Genomic DNA, 16,308 nt, shown 5'->3' on the forward strand with positions numbered 1-16,308 from the left:
TGAGTCCTGGCTGTTCCACTTCAGATCCAGCTTTCTGGGGAAAGCAGTGGAAGATGGCCCAAGTGCTTGGGCCCCTGCACCCACATGGGAAACCTGAATGAAGCTCCTGGCTCCTGGCTTCGGCCAGGCACAGCCCTGGCTGTTGAAGCCATTTGGGTAGTGAATCAGATAGAAGACCTCTCTTTCCCTCTCTCTCTCTCCTCCTCTCTTTGTAACTCTGCCAGTTAATTAAATAATCTTAAAACACACACACACACACACACACAAGCAGAGTGTGAAGTATTGGGAACTCAGTGATTAAGTTGACCAATTATCTTTCTTGACTAGAGGAACAAGGTAGATTGAAAATTCAGGTTCTTGGCCGGCGCTGTGGCTTAACAGGCTAATCCTCTGCCTTGCGGCGCCGGCACACCGGGTTCTAGTCCCGGTTGGGGCGCTGGATTCTATTCCGGTTGCCTCTCTTCCAGGCCAGCTCTCTGCTATGGCCCGGGAATGCAGTGGAGGATGGCCTAGGTCCCTGGGTCCTGCACCCGCATGGGAGACCAGGAGAAGCGCCTGGCTCCTGGCTTCGGATCAGCGAGATGCGCCGGCCGCAGCGGCCATTGGAGGGTGAACCAACGGCAAAGGAAGACCTTTCTCTCTGTCTCTGTCTCTCTCTCACTATCCACTCTGCCTGTCAAAAAAAAAGAAAAAATAAAAAAAATTAAAAAAAAGAAAATTCAGGTTCTTGAGGATTTGTTCCAAGAGGCTTCATTCTCTCAAATCTGCTGTTCTGAGCTGGACTTGATCATAACAGTCACCCAAAGGTGCCCTGCTGAGCTACCAGGAGGTCCACTTACAAGGTTTTCAGGGTAGAACTGCAATAAGTGAGGCTGGCTTATGCCCTGGACTGAATTTGCCTATGCCAGAGCGGCCTAGGAGCCTTCAATCCAAGCAGAAGCAAAAGGCCTGCTCGTTTGCACAGTCCAGGTCCCACGCCAGGTGTTACCCCTCTGATAGGACAGAGGCTATAGTATTTTAGGGGAAAAGCCAGTAAGAGATGTTCAGGATGGCTTGCAGTAGCCCTGCTCAGGAGGGAGGGCTTGCTTAACGCGTCCTCAGCTTTAGACTCCACTCTTCTCACTGGGTCTGTGGAGCTCTCATCTCTCCCTGCTCTAAGGTAGGTGTGACGGGAATATCACAAGCCTGCCTCAGAACCACCTGCTGCTTATCTACCTGCTGCCTTTCCATAGCAAGTGGTCAGCTCCTTCCATTTCAACCCTCTTTCCCAAGGGGGTTAGCTGCACAGGCCAGAATAACAAGTTAAGTCTAGTCCTCAAGTGATGGAGGAGGTATTTCAACCCCCTCCTCCGATTCCAACCCCGGATCCGTCTTTCATCGAGTTAGCTCAGAGCAGAGGTTTGAATGAAGCCCAGCAGATTCTGGGGAGTCCCGAGGGTTGGACTCCACATGAACAAACAGGTGAAGAGCATAACGTGGCTTTGTGACTCCTACTTCACCGGGAGGCTACACACCAGGCAGGGATCAAATAGTTCGCCGCGGTGCCCAAGATAAAACTCCAGCCCGCCCAAAGAGCGAATCCAAGCTGATGCTCCTGCCAGGAGTGGGCGACCTCTGGCGTCCCGTTTGGGAAGCAGGGCGGCGATTGTCCAGAAACTGGCTCCGCGACCCCAGACTGGCCAGGTACGCAAGGGCTGGGTGAGGAGCGCTGAGAAGCAAAGGGCCGGCTGCAGGTCCCCCTCCCCCCCACCGGATCCGAGGGTGACAGCTGGCTGGGCCCTGGTGGCCCAGTCGTCGCGAGGCGCAGCGCGGCGGGGGGACGAACAGGTGCGCGGGCGGGGGGCGGTGCTTGGGGATCCTGCGCACTGCGCGCGCCCCTCCCCCGCGCGCGGCTCGCAGCGCAGCCCTGGCCCGGCGCTGGCAGGAGGAGGAGCTGCGGCGGCGGTGGCCACTCGGGCAGGTCGGCGGCGCTGCCGGAACCCGCCGACGGCGCGGGCTGCTGGTCCCTGCGCGGAGGAGGCGCGGGCGGCCCTGGGGCCATGGAGCCTGGTGACGCGGCGCGCCCGGGCCCGGGGCGGGTAGTTCGGGCGCTGCGGCCGCGGCTGCTCTTGCTGCCGCTACTGCCACTGCTGCTGGGTCGGGGGCTGCGTGCCGGGGCCGCGGCCTCCTCCTCTGGGGCGGCGGCCGAGGACAGCAGCGCCATGGAGGAGCTCGCCACGGAGAAGGAGGCGGAGGAGAGCCACCGGCAAGACAGCGTGAGCCTGCTCACCTTCATCCTGCTGCTCACGCTCACCATCCTCACCATCTGGCTCTTTAAGCACCGCCGGGTGCGCTTCCTGCACGAGACCGGGCTGGCCATGATCTACGGTGAGCACCCCTGCCGCACCCGCCTCCCGGTACACCCCTCCGGCGGCCCGGCCGCCGCGCTCCCCCTTCACGTACCAGTGTGTTTCGTTTCTTTTCCGTTTCCCGCTGCAACGATGTTGGTTCCCAAGGTCAACGGTCTGCATTTTCTGGCTTTCTATTACCGTTACAAAGAATTCTACCCCATTTCCACGTTTCTTCCCCCCCCCCCCCAAACCCAGGAAAATGAAAGGCACAGAGGGGAGCCGGTTCCATCTGCTCTGCTCCGCTCTGCTCTGTCTCTGTTGCTCCCCCTCGCTTCCTCTTTATTACTCCCCCCCACCCCCCCGCACCCCGTCCCAGTTCAGCTCGACAGGGTGTGTGTGCGGGAGCTGGAGGTGGGTTACTCCCCAGGGGACAGGCCACGGTAAGGACGAGGGTTGAAAGTGTCTCTTGGCGTGGGTATGGGCTGGTGGGGCCTCTTGGACGCCACCTGCATGGCTGGGTTGGCGAGGCCTGTTGGATGCCACAGTCACGGTCAGCGCAAGCGGGCTCCGGCGTCTGAGGTCTGTGTCCCCAGGTCTCTTGTTGATAAAGTCCGAACATAAAGTGCTGACATAGGTGAGGACCCAAAGTGGTGGCCCCACCGTGTGTGGGGCCTAGACAAGTCCACCACCTCGCGCTCGGATGTTCTGGTGGGAAGTTGTACCTGGTCACTTGCTTTCTCAGAGGAAGAGGAGCGTTCGTATCCTTAACATGGTAACATGGAGTGAGTTTGAAGACGCAGTTCTGAGTGTCTGAAGAGGAAAAGTACTGGAGTCAGCCTTCTTCTGTTAAGGGTGGAAATGATGCTGCCGGCCTTTTCGGGATTTAATGGTCCATGATATGTTACAAGCACAGTGCGCAGTCCAAATCTCCTGTTATTATGCGGATGTCCCTAAGCTATGATCTGAGTCATCCCTCTCCTGTAACCCCTACTCACCCCATGACTCCAGACGGAAGCCAAGTATTCTCTATTAGTTGAATTTAATTCCTGGCATCTGCACGTGCAATAGATGAGCCCACTTCATGACTGTTCCCAGTTGGGACCATTTTACTCTGTCACTCACACCGGAGGGCTCTCTCCACTTACTCTCTACCCAGAGTTCCCTTGTGCAGCATGGAAAGCAGACACCTTAATCTTTAATGAGAAAATTACTCTGGGTCCTGGGCCTTGATTCTCAAGCTTCGTGTTTTGGTGTTCGCAGCTGGGGCTCACGGCCGGCCCCTGGGCCATTTCAGACAAACTGCGTAACTGGCAACTGCTGTCAGGAGCCTTCCAGTTTGGCCTGAACAGATCTCGAATTGAGACAGAACCAGGTCTAAAACTGACTTTGGTTATTGCAAATTAGAGGGTTCAAGTCAGACTTGGGCCTCTACCCCTGGCTGCTCTGGAGCCCTGTGGTTTGCGTCAGTTGGTGACCAATGAGTGATGCCAGGGCCACAGGTAAGCAGGGAGGTATCATGAATGGATGGCAAGGGGAGAATTGAAGCATGTTGTCACTTCATGCCGTTGGTGCTGAGCTATGCATATGGATAGATAGCTACAAAAAGCTTTTTTAAAAAAAAAATTATAGTTCCTAGACCTTAAAGGACAATGTGGAATAGGAGATAGGTTTACCAAGCTCATAAATACAGGCCCAAAGGTGTGGAAAAGAAATAGGGATTTAAAAATGTTTACTGAAGGGTACTCCATGTTGTTAGGAGTTCAGTCACCTTTATCTGAGGCTCAGAAACAATAGTGGAAGTTGCCACCACCTTCCAGTCACTGGGGGCTGTGCCACAGCGTATGGTTCTGTTTTATAAACAGCCGTGTTACAAACCTGGTTTAATGGATGATTGTTCTGAAAAGCCAGCATCCCCTTACAGCATTTCTGTTGAATTTTGTTCTCCCTGCATTTTAGTGTGACTTTGAAATGTATAAAGGAATTTAGTTGTTTCAGTATGTGGCACCCTAGGTTATGCTGAATGTTAATATGTTCATGTGGGTGGAATGTAATCATGAGGAGACATTGCTCTCTTTTACTCAGGGGTATGTGATCTGTTTCAAACCCCCTACCCCATCTGAATTCTAATATCATTTGGTTAACCAATTATTATGCACTGAAAACGATTCGGATGGGGATTCTGATTTTTAAAACTTAGCCTGGTAATCTCTTTAGAAATTGTCTGGTTTTGAGGTATACTTGTACATTACAAAATGATGGCCATAGTCAAACAAATCTTTGAATACTTAAGTGAATGCAATACAGATCTTTCAGGACTTCTCTTTTTTGATAGTAAAAAAATTAGAGTTTCTTGATATTGATAGAGGAAGTGAGTAATTGTCTTCTTGAGTGTGAGTAATAAAGGACAAAAAGACTTGAGGACACATTATGTTTCTGCTGTGTTCTGGGTACCCGACTTGATTTCTGGAGGCAAACAATTTCAGTCTTAAAGGTGGGTACATTTTTCTGCATGAAAGAGGTCAAGTGTGAAGTTCAAAACTCATCGTGTTGAAGAAGTGTTTCGGAAATCTCATTTCTGCTACCTTTTGCTATTGAAGTGACACTAACCTGAGAAAGAGGTCTGTAACCTTTCAAATTATATGTACAAATAGATGCTGGTGTAAGTCATAAACCACCTCTGGCAGACGTGTGACAGCTTGGTACGGTTGGTAACCTTGGAGAAGAACTGGGTGGCTGTGAGATAGGACTGAGAGGGAGATGTTACTGTATGCCCTTCTGTGCTTCTTGATTTTTGAAGCGTGGAAGTAAAATTAACTACTAGTGTGTCCGTAGGCGTTCCTTAAACCACTCAATTTGACACCCACGTCTCCCTATTGAAATCACAGTCTGCTGACAGTTTTCTGTGACCTTTCCATTGTTGACTGTACCCATGGAACTTCTGGAGCCCTGTGCCAGAAGAGAGAAAACGAGGCAAGAGAGAGGTTTTCCTTCCTCTCCTCTCTCCCTTCTTCCTTTTATCCCGTTATCCCCGGAGAAGAGTTGGTGTGACATTAGCAGTGGCATACCCAAATAGATCCCATAATAAATGCTTGCTTGAGTGCAGAGGACCTAAGGACAATAAGAGACACACTGCAAATTCTTAATGTTTGAATGGAAAGGAGTCCCACCCACCCACCCAGGGCCAGTCACAGCAACTCCTCCCCAACAGCAGGCTGGGCCAGCTACACAGCAAGGTGGCTGCGGACCCAATTTTCCTGTGACATTGAAAGCAACCCCCAGCCCCTGTCATGCAAGTGGCAATGGGCTTGCCTGGTGCTAGTCTAACCTGTTTTGTCAGGCCAGAGAGCTCCCAGCTAGCTGTGTGTGTGTGTGTGTGTGTGTGATTAAGTGCCGTCCTAACGTGACAGAGCCCTGTATGTTTGTGCAGCAGAAATAGCAAGTATTTGAGCAGGGAAAGCTGGCATGAGCAGACGGTGTCAGTTAGTGTGGGACTCTCTTGGGTGTACCATTGATCTGCTTCCCCCATAATGTTTTTGTTGCACCGTACAACGGTCCAAAACATCTAGATGCTGCTGTGCTAGTCCTCTGTCACCTGCATCTCACTTCCTTCTGCTCCACGCCTGTCAGCTGGGCGAAGGTGTGTTGATCTGCCCCGTTAGTGCTGTGGACCGTGGGCTCTTGGTGACCTGGTTGCTGTGTCAGCTGGTTTATCAGCACAGCCTGAGAGTGGGCTCTTAGGCAAAGTCTGAAAGGAGAAGATATGATTCCCAATTGAGCCTATGAGCAAATATTTTGGGACAGCCTTCTTCCTGGTTAATCAAGGGTCACCTTTTAAAACAGCTCCTCAGTTTGTCCTCGGTTCGGAGTGGCCCTGTGTTGTCCCACTTTGGTTTACCAGTATGGTACCCTGGGTCCGAATGTTGGTGTTTACTCTCTAAGCCTCAGTTTCCTGTTTTGGAGAATGGAGATAGTGTTAGCTTGTAGGATTGTTGTATTACTGAGATATTCAAGGGTCAGGTGCCATGGCTGGCGCTTAAGTGCTTGGTAAATATTAGTTCCCATTCTCACTTTACACATTGTGATTCTTTGCCGAGCTTTGCCACTTTTATTTTTGTTCAATACAAGACCTATGTAATTTTTTAGATGGCTAGTTTTACAGCAATTTATTATATATATATATTTAATATTTATTTATTTGAAAGTCAGAGTTACACAGAGAGAGGCAGAGAGAGAGAGAGAGAGAGAGAGAGAGGAGAGGCAGAGAGAGAGACAGAGGTCTTCCATTTGATCGTTCACTCCCCAGATGGCCGCAATGGCCGGAGCTGTGCTGATCCGAAGCCAGGAGCTTCTTCCTGGTCTCCCACGTGGGTGCAGGGGCCCAAGGACTTGGGCCATCTTTTACTGCTTTCCCAGGCCATAGCAGAGAGCTGGACAGGAAGTGGAGCAGCCTGGTGTCGAACCAGTGCCCATATGGGATGCCGGCGCTTCAGGCCAGGGCGTTAACCCACTGTGCTACAGCGCTGGCCCCAAGACCTCTGTAATTTTAAAATGCATTAGGACACAGTTAGGGGGAGTGAGGAAAATTGTCTGTTTTTTTGTTGACTATTTGTTAATAACTGGAAAAAAACTTACAATGCACCTACCTATCTTTTAATCCAGCATCTTGAATTATTGGATTATCCTTCCAAAGTACTTGCATTTGTATGTTACTGTATATAATGCCAGTATTTATTTATTTGCAGCTGATAAAAGTTGCAATACTCATCAGGAAAGGACTAGTTAAATTACAGCACATTCCCTTTAAGGAATAGTATGCAGCTGATCAAAAGATGTTTTCGGATGTGCTTTTAAGGCAGCTGTTGGGGGGAACCAAGTGCAGAACATAATGTGTGGTATTATCCTATTATTTGAATATCATATAAGCACAGAGATATGTACATATGCATTTATATATGACTGATGTGCTTTTCTAGAAGGATACACAAACTTAATGGTTATCCTTTGGGAGTGGAACCAGCTGTTGGGAGAGAGGGGAGATGGTACTTTTCCCTTTAGTCTTCTGAATGTCCTGAACTTTCTTCATTAAACATATTTTTGCAATTGAAAATAAGCAAATAATTTATGTAGCAAAATATGAATTAGATAATGGTTTGTCATTCTGTGCTCAGATAGCATTTTCCTTGGAAGGTAAAGTGTTCTTGAAGAATCTCTGGGTATAAAAGATACGTTTGCTTATTATTTGAAGTTATCAATGGAAGTAAAATGTTTGTGTCTTAAACAATAGAAAAATGACATTTCCTGAAAGCATTTATTAGAACTTTACAAATCAACCTGTTTTTGGAATGCTATAATTAGAAAAACTCCCATTTGCAACCCTCAATGATAATTGATTTAGACAAAGATTTGCAATGAATTCCAGAATCATAGGTGAGAGTTTGTTGGGGAACAGGCTACCTGAGTGGTGGTGAGTACCAGTGCACGTGTTACTTGTGTATTGCAAAGGAATCAAGGTACCTGAAAAGGTTGGGAAATCACCATTTTATAATCAAGTCATCAGATTTAATCCTGCTCCTTGTGGGACTGCCTAGGTATTATGTGCCCCCTGTTGGGATGCAATAGAAAGCCTATAGCTTTACCTGTGTAGTATTCTTGCACCCAATGTTTAATCTGAATCTAATCAAGGATTTTGGGATACCTTCCATCCATTTTACAGTAAATCCAGGGGGTAGAGAAATGAATTCTAAAACAGTATGAAGAAACAATCAGATTAATCCAGAATGTGGGGAAATCTACAAGACAAGTCCCAGTTGCTTCAACAAGCCAATGTCAAGAAGGTAGAGTGTTCCAGATTAAGGGAGATGAAAAGAAACATAATTAGTGTAGTGAGGCAACTTAGTTGGCTTCTGGTTCATGAAAATGAACTATAAAAAAGGTATTTTGGGGAAACTTAGGAGTATTTATTTGCATATAGACTGTGCATTAGACATTAGGGAATTTAAGTTATTTTTCTTAAGTGTAAGAAATGAGGTTATGCAGAAGAACGTACTTATTCTTTGGACATACAGGCTGAAGTAGTGGGGTGAAGTGTTTGAATCCTAATGTATAGAACTTTTCAAAAAGCTCAATAAAAATACCCCACCTATGTAGGGAAAATGAGTATGGCAACATGCTCACTATTGTTAAATCTAGGTGGGGGGCATGCTTTGTACTTTACTTTCAACTTTTCTGTGTGCTTTAAAATTTTCACTAAGATGGAAGATTGGGAAAGAAGTTGACCCCCCCCCCCCCCGTTAATCTGTTGACCTCCTTGCCTGCAAAGTTGTACAGGAGAGGCTGTATACATCCTCTCTGTTACTCTGACTCAACTCTTTCTAGCACTGAGTAACACTGACTTTAGTTTACATGAGATGATGTTAAACTTACCCTACCCAAAAATCAGTAACCTTTTTTTTCACTTTGAAGTTCATATGTCTTATAAAAAATCGCCTCTGTTCCACTGACAGGTGAATATATGTTAGGAGAGGGTTTTTTTTTTTTTTTTTTTTTTTTAGATTAAAGCATACTACTTGGATTTTAATCAATATGGATATTTATAGTAAGGGTAGTGCTAAATGTTAAAATAAACTTAAAATTTCAATGATTTAACATTAAGAGAAGTTCATTTTTCATTTGTATAGTGGGCCAGTGCAGGGGACTGGCAGGTGGCTCTCCACATTGTGATGCAGGGACAGGGTGCCTTTCATCTTGTGGCTTCTGCATCCCTTAGGGCCTTGGAATCCTCTCCCTTGGGCTGATGATAAGGAAAGGAAAAGAGGGTCTTCTGGGGAAGGCACTTGTGCTAAGTGTGGAAATGTTGCACCTCACTTTGCCTACTTTTGTTGGACAGAACTTGGTCATGAGGCCACATCTAACTGGCAAGAAGCCAGGGAAATGCAGTGTAGCTGGAGGAAGAGAAACAGGTTTGGAAAGCAGCTAACCAATCATTGTTTCAGTATTTGATGAATACTTTGTCACACATAAGTCAGAAAAGAGAAGTGCATAGTAGCATTTGCATACGGTTCGTGTGTGTGTGTGTGTGTGTGTGGTGCCTGTTGATAAACCAAATTCTGTATTTTAAGTAATCTGGTCTAGTTGAAAGAGAGTATTCATTTTGTGTTTATGCAGTGGTCTCCATGGACCTATGTACCAGTGCTGCTCAAAGACCAACAACACCAGTATCACTGGGTGCTTGTTGGAAATGCCAGGTCTTGCCCCAGTCTCACTCAGAATGTATTGGGGTAGGGGCCCAGAAATCTGTGTTTTAATCAATTATCAGGGTTGTGTTTGCATGCTGAAGTTTAAGTCTCACTGTTATAGAATATTTAAAGTAAAAAATATTTTTAAGAGCAGTTTTGGGTGCACAGCAGAATTGAGTTGACTATACAAAAATTTCCCATCTATTCCCTGTCCCCAAACCTGCACAGCCTCCTCCACTATCAGCATCCTGTACCAGAGTGATGCACTTGCTACAACTGATGAGACTACACTGATACATCATTGCATTCCAAGTCCAGAGTTTATATTATACTTCACTGTTGGTATTGTGCATTCTGTAGGGTTGAACAGATGTGCAGTGGCCAGTTTCTACCATCATTGAGCCACACAGAATAATTTCATTGCCATAAAAAGCCTCTGTGTTTTGCCTATTCGTTACTCTCTTCCCTATTGGCAACCACTCTTCTTTCGACTGTCTCCATAGTTTTGCCATTTCCAGAATGTCATATAGTTGGAATCATATAGCATGCAGCCTTTTCGGATTGGTGCCTTTCGCTTTATAATGTTCACCATGTCTTTTGGTGACTTCATGGTTCATTTCTCTTTATCACTGAACAGTGTTGCATTGTCTGGAGGAACCACAGTTTATCCACTTACCTGCTGAAGGGCATCTTCGTTGTTTCCAAGTTTTGGCAATTATGAATAACGATATTTAATTTTTACCCTTAAATATATATTGACTATGCCATTGGTAGTAAAACAATAGTTGAAAAAATAGCAATTGTTTATTGAGTACCCATTAGAATAGCCAATAACTGTGTTAAGCAGTTTGCATACTTCAAGCCACTTAACCATCCCTTCAAATGTATAGAGACCATAGTATTGGTCCCATTTTGCCAAGTGAAGAAATTGAAACTTAGGTCAAGTACTTCATTTGTTCAGTATCACATATTTAAAATTGGGAAGTGTGGATCACAGGGGGTGATGATCCGTACTTTTTTCCTGCCAAGAGCCATTTGGATATTGATAACGTCATTCATGGGCTACACAAAGTTATCAACTTAAGATGAGCCTGCTATAGATTGATTGAATCTCAAGTCCTGCCTGCCATTACCTTGGCAGGGCTCAGACCAAATGATTTTGCAGGCCGTATACTGCAGGTGGGCTGGATGTTTCCCACCCCTGTAGGATGAGATAAATAGGGCTAGAGCAGAAGCCTGCCACAGCATCTGTTACCATGGAGGGGGTCTCAGGGAAATCTATGGCCAGAGTATAACCAAAGTCCCTGCTAACAAAACCCCAACTCCAACATAGAGTGAGGCTGGCATACACGGTAGACTGGATTTTCCTGTGCTGGGTCAGCCCAGAGGGCCTTCAATCCGAGTGGAAGCAAAATACCTGCCCATTTTCACCCCAGATTTGCACTCTAGGTGCTACTCCATTGAGAGGACAGAAGGCTGCCTGTGTTTTAGGGGGAAAAAAAAAGAAAACATGAAGAGCTGTTCAGAGTGACTGTGCCAGACTTTCTCAGGTGAGAGGAGTTGCTTAAAAGCTGTCTTATCTTTAGACTGCACTATCACAGAGGTAGGGAGCGCTTGTGTCTCTGCTCAGACCAAGCCAGTTGTTATGGGCATATCAGCATCGCCTGGAAAGTCTCTTAAAGTACATTGGAAGGTAAGCCCCAGGCAGGCAGGAATGTCTTTCCTTTGTTTGCTGCTGTCTTTGTGTCAGGCACTGTTCTAGGAGCTATATAGGTGCTGTGAGAAATAGTTGTTTAATGCATTTGATTTTGTCAAAAAAAGTTAAGTTCTTATGTCTTAGATTCTCACTGATGTTGCAGTTTCTGAGAAGGAAACCTTTTGGTGTAAAAACATCTGCCTGAATCGCAGCAGACTGTTTAAAGAAAAAAAAAAGGAATAGGGGTGTGTGTGTGTGTGTATGTGTGTGTATACACATATATAATGGTACTTTACAGTGTTTGTGGGGAAATGGAATCAAAGAAGTTTATTTTGGCATAAAATTTTTTCCAATCTATGCAAATTTTTTTCACAATATGAATCTTTCATGAGCTGTTGGAAGACCACCTTGTATGCATGGATTTCATTTTCCCTTTTGACAGCAAAGTTAACTTTTGTCTTTTCATTCCATTTCTCATCAGCTTTTTGAAGTACCCTCATATGTATGTTTGCAGAAAATTGTGTTTGGCTGATAAGTCACATAGTGGTTTTGTGTTACTTTTGGTAAAATATATGTAACTCAGATTTGCCATTTTAACCATTTCTAACTGTACAGTTCAGTAGCAATTATAATATTTACAAAGCTGTATGAACAATACCACTGTCTTTCTCCAGAATTTTTGATCACTCCTGGTAGCTTCCAGTCTACTTTCTGTCTATATGAATTTGCCTATTCTAAGTATTTCATATTATTGGAGTCATGTAATATTTGTCCTTTTGTATCTGGCTTATTTCACTTAGCGTGATGTTTCCAGGGTTCATCCATGTTGTATAGCATGTACATGAATTGCATTTATTTCTATGGCTGGATAGTATTTTATTTTTATATATACACTACGTTTTGTTTGTTCATAGTTGATAGACACTTGGGCTATTGTGGATAGTGCTTCTATGAACATACAAATACAAGTATCTGTTCTGAGTTTTGAGTACTTTTGAGTATATGCCTAGGAGTGGAATTGCTGGATCATATGAGAATTCTGTGTTCGACTTCTTGAGGAACCCCCAAATTATTTTCCACAGCAGCCAGACAAATTTATGTTCCCACCACAATTCACAAGAGTTCAAATTTCTCTACATCCTCTCCAACCCTTGTTATTTTCCATTTTAAAAGAAATTACAGCCACCCTGGTAGAAATGAAGTGATGGCTTTGATTTGCATTTCCCTAGTGACTAGTAATGTTGAACAAACTTTGTGTGTTTATTCACTATTTGAAGCTCTTATTTGGAGAAATATCTATTCAATTCCTTTGCCTGTTTTTTAATTGGGTTGGTTTTTGTTGTTGAGTTCTAGGAGTTTTCTTTTTTTTTTTTTTTTAAGATTTTGTTTATTTACTTGAAAGTCAGAGTTACACACAGAGAGAAGGAGAGGCAGAGAGAGAGAGAGAGAGAGAGAGGTGTCATCCATCCGCTGGTTCACTCCCCAGATGGCTGCAATGGCTGGAGCTGTGCCGATCCAAAGCCAGGAGCCAGGAGCTTCTTACAGGTCTCCCACATGGGGGCGGGGGCCCAAGGACTTGGGCCATTTTCTACTACTTTCCCAGGCCATAGCAGAGAGCTGAATCGGAACTGGAACAGCTGGGACTCGAACCAGCGCCCATATAGGATGCCGGCACTGCAGGTGGCAGCCTTATCCACTATGCCACAGTGACGGCCCTGAGCTGTAGGGGTTCTTTATATACTAATACTGATCTTTAGTTACTAATCCCTTATCAGATACAGGATTGACAGTTATTTGCTCCTGTTCTCTGGGTTGCTTTTTGACTGTTGATAGTGTCTTTTAATTCACAATCCCGTATTCAAAAAAAGACCCATCCTAAAATTCAGTTGAGAGGCTGGCATTGTGGTGTAGAGCGTAAAGCCATTGCTTACAATGTCGGCGTTCCATATGGGTGCTGGCTTGTGTCCTGGCTGCTCCATTTCTGATCCAGCTCCCTGCTAATGGCCTGGGAAAAGCAGCAGAATATGGCCCGAGTGTTTGGACTCCTGCCACCCACGTGGGAGACCTGGGTAAAGCTCCTGGCTCCTGGCTTTGTCCTGGCCCAGCCCTGGCTGTTGTAGCCATCTGGGGAGTGAGCCAGTAAATGGAAGTTCTTTCTCTCTCTGTATCTCCCTCTCTCTAACTCTTTCAAAGTAAATAAATAAATCTTTAAAACAACCTCAATTGAGTTTCAGTGGTATACAAACTCTCTGCTGTTATACATCTCAAATTGTGTCCCTTTACATGCATATCGTTATTGTCAAAGATTATATATTTATATATTCTGTGCCCATTAATATATAATTATACTTGCTGTTTTTACATTTGCTTTTTTACTCATATAAGAAGAAAAGGAGAAGTTAGAAACAAAAAATTTTTACATTTACATATGTGAGATTCTTTTGTTTTTTGTTTATTTTACAAACAATGTCTTTTATATTTTCATATGGTTTTGAGTTACTGTCTAGTGTCCTGGTAATTTAGCCTGAGAAATCCCTAATCATTTCTTGTAGATTAGGTCTACTAGTAACACACTCCCTTAGTTTTTGCTTATCTGTGAATGTCTTAATTTCTCCTTCATTCTTTTATTTACTTAAAGATTTTTTATTTACTGATTTGAATGACACACACACAGATCTTTCATCCACTGGTTCATTCTCCAAGTGTCTGCAATAGCTGGAGCTGGGACAGACTGAAGCCAGGAACCAGGAACTCCAACTGGGTCTCCCATGTGAGTGGCAGGGGCTCAAGTACTTGGGTCATCATCTGCTGTCTCCTAGGAGTACTAGCAGGAAGCTGGATTGGAAGTGGAGGTGAAATTCTGTCCCAGGTACTGTAATATGGGCTGTGGGCATCCCAAGTGATAGTTTAACTCACTACACCACATCTCTGGCCCTGATCCTTCATTTTTGATGGATAGTTGGACAGATTTAGAATTATTGCCTGACTTTTTTTTAAAGCACATTAAATATGTGATCCTACTTTGTTCCTGGTCACCAAGGTTTCTGTTGATGAATCACCTTTAATTTTATTCACTTTACTTTTAAAGATTGATTTATCTACTTGAAAGGCAGTTACGGAGAGTGGGGGAGGAAGGGGAAAGTGGGGGAAGGAAGCAAGAGAGAGAGAGAGATCTCTTCCATCCTCTGATCCACTCCACCAAGTGCCAGGAGCCTGGAACTCCATCTGGGTCTCCCACGTGAATGCAGGAGCCCAAGGACTTGGGCCATCTCACGTTGCTTTCCCAGGCACATTAGCAAGGTGCTGGATTGGAAGTGGAGCAGCTGGGAGTTGAACTGGCGCTCATATTGGATGCCAGCATCACAGGTGGAAGCTTAACTTGCTGTGCCACAACGCTGGCCTGATGAATCACCTTTAATCTGAGGAGCCTCGTGTACATCAAGTCCTTTCTTTTTACTGCTTTTAAATTTCTGCCTTTCACCAGTTTGATTATAATGTGTTTCAGTATGAATTTCTTGGAGTTTACCTTGCTGGAAGATTCTTGAGCTTCTTGTATGTGTAGATTCATGTATTTAATCAAATTTGGGACATTTTCAGTCATTATTTCTTCAAATATTCTAACATTTGTATCTTCTTCTAGAGCTTGCATGATGTGTATGTTTGTTTACTTGATGTTCAACCACAGGTACCTTAGACTGTTCACTTTTTTATTATCCTTTTACTTCCCATTCCTCAGACTTGATAATTCCAATTGTCCTATCTTCAGGTTTGCTAACTTTCTCTTCTGCCTGCTCTAATATGCTATCGAACACATCTGTTCAGTTTTTTTCTTTCAGTTGCTGTGCTTTTAGCTCCAGAATTCTTTTTTTTTTTATTTTTTGACAGGCAGAGTGGACAGTGAGAGAGAGAGAGAGAGAGAGAGAGAGAGAGAGAAAGGTCTTCCTTTTGCCGTTGGTTCACCCTTCAATGGCCGCCGCGGACGGCATGCTGCGGCCGGCGCACCGTGCTGATCTGATGGCAGGAGCCAGGTGCTTCTCCTGGTCTCCCATGGGGTGCAGGGCCCAAGCACTTGGGCCATCCTCCACTGCACTCCCTGGCCACAGCAGAGAGCTGGCCTGGAAGGGGGGCAACCGGGACAGAATCCGGCGCCCCAACTGAGACTAGAACCCGGTGTGCCGGCGCCGCTAGGCGGAGGATTAGCCTATTGAGCCGCGGCGTCAGCTTAGCTCCAGAATTCTAATGCTTCCTTTTTATAATTTATCTACTGGTATTTCCTTTTTATTCATCATTGTTTTCCTGGATTCCTTTATGTATTCAGCTATGGTTTCTCTTAGTTCTGTAAGCATATTTAACCATAGTTGATTTAAAGTTTTTATACCCTAATATGTCTACTGTCTTGGCATTCTCAGATCTGGTTCCTGTCATTTTTTTCTCTCTTTGATCCTAATTTCCATCCCAGGTAACTGCAGGTTTTTTTAGTTCACCTTACAATGTTTTCAAGCAATGCTTACTGCTTCTCTTCTATGAGTGAAACGGAGATGAGTACTTTCAGTCATTCCTTCAGATAGTCTCCAGACAAGTTAGAAAATGTAAACACACTGCAGCCAGCATTGTAGTGTAGTGGGTAAAGCTACCACCTGTGATGCTGGCATTCCATGTGTTTATTCCACTGTTTATGTCCCAGCTGCTCCACTTCTGATCCAGCTCTCTGCTGATATCTGGGAAAACAGTGGAGGATTGATTGCCTAGGTGCTTGGGCCCATGCGCCCACACAGGAGACCTGGATGGACCTGGCCTAGTTCAGCCTTGGCTGTTGCAACCACTTGGGGAGCAAACCAGCAGTTGGAGGATATCTCTCTTTGTAACTACCTTTCAGATAATAAGTAAATCCTGTTTTTAGAAAAAGACACAGAAAAGGGCAGATGATGTCTGTTTTGTTCCCTCAGAAACCAGGGACAGGGCTCTCACGCTTGGAATGTAATCTGCTGTCTTCCAGACTGTTGTTGAGCCTAGGAGAGGGTGGGAATGCCACAGGCTTTTCTATCCT

General features: G+C 45.1%; 1 protein-coding gene across 1 annotated transcript in view; it reads left to right on the forward strand.

Moving 5' to 3' along the window:
- The first annotated feature begins 2,039 nt into the window (after positions 1 to 2,039).
- SLC9A7 (solute carrier family 9 member A7) overlaps positions 2,040 to 16,308 on the forward strand; it is a 160,169-nt gene continuing 145,900 nt past the window's right edge. The window contains exon 1 of the mRNA XM_062183683.1: positions 2,040 to 2,367. Coding sequence (XP_062039667.1) covers positions 2,040 to 2,367 — 328 coding nt within the window. The remainder of the gene's footprint in view (positions 2,368 to 16,308) is intronic.

Source organism: Lepus europaeus, chromosome X (genome assembly GCF_033115175.1).
Source record: "Lepus europaeus isolate LE1 chromosome X, mLepTim1.pri, whole genome shotgun sequence".
NCBI lineage: Eukaryota > Metazoa > Chordata > Mammalia > Lagomorpha > Leporidae > Lepus > Lepus europaeus.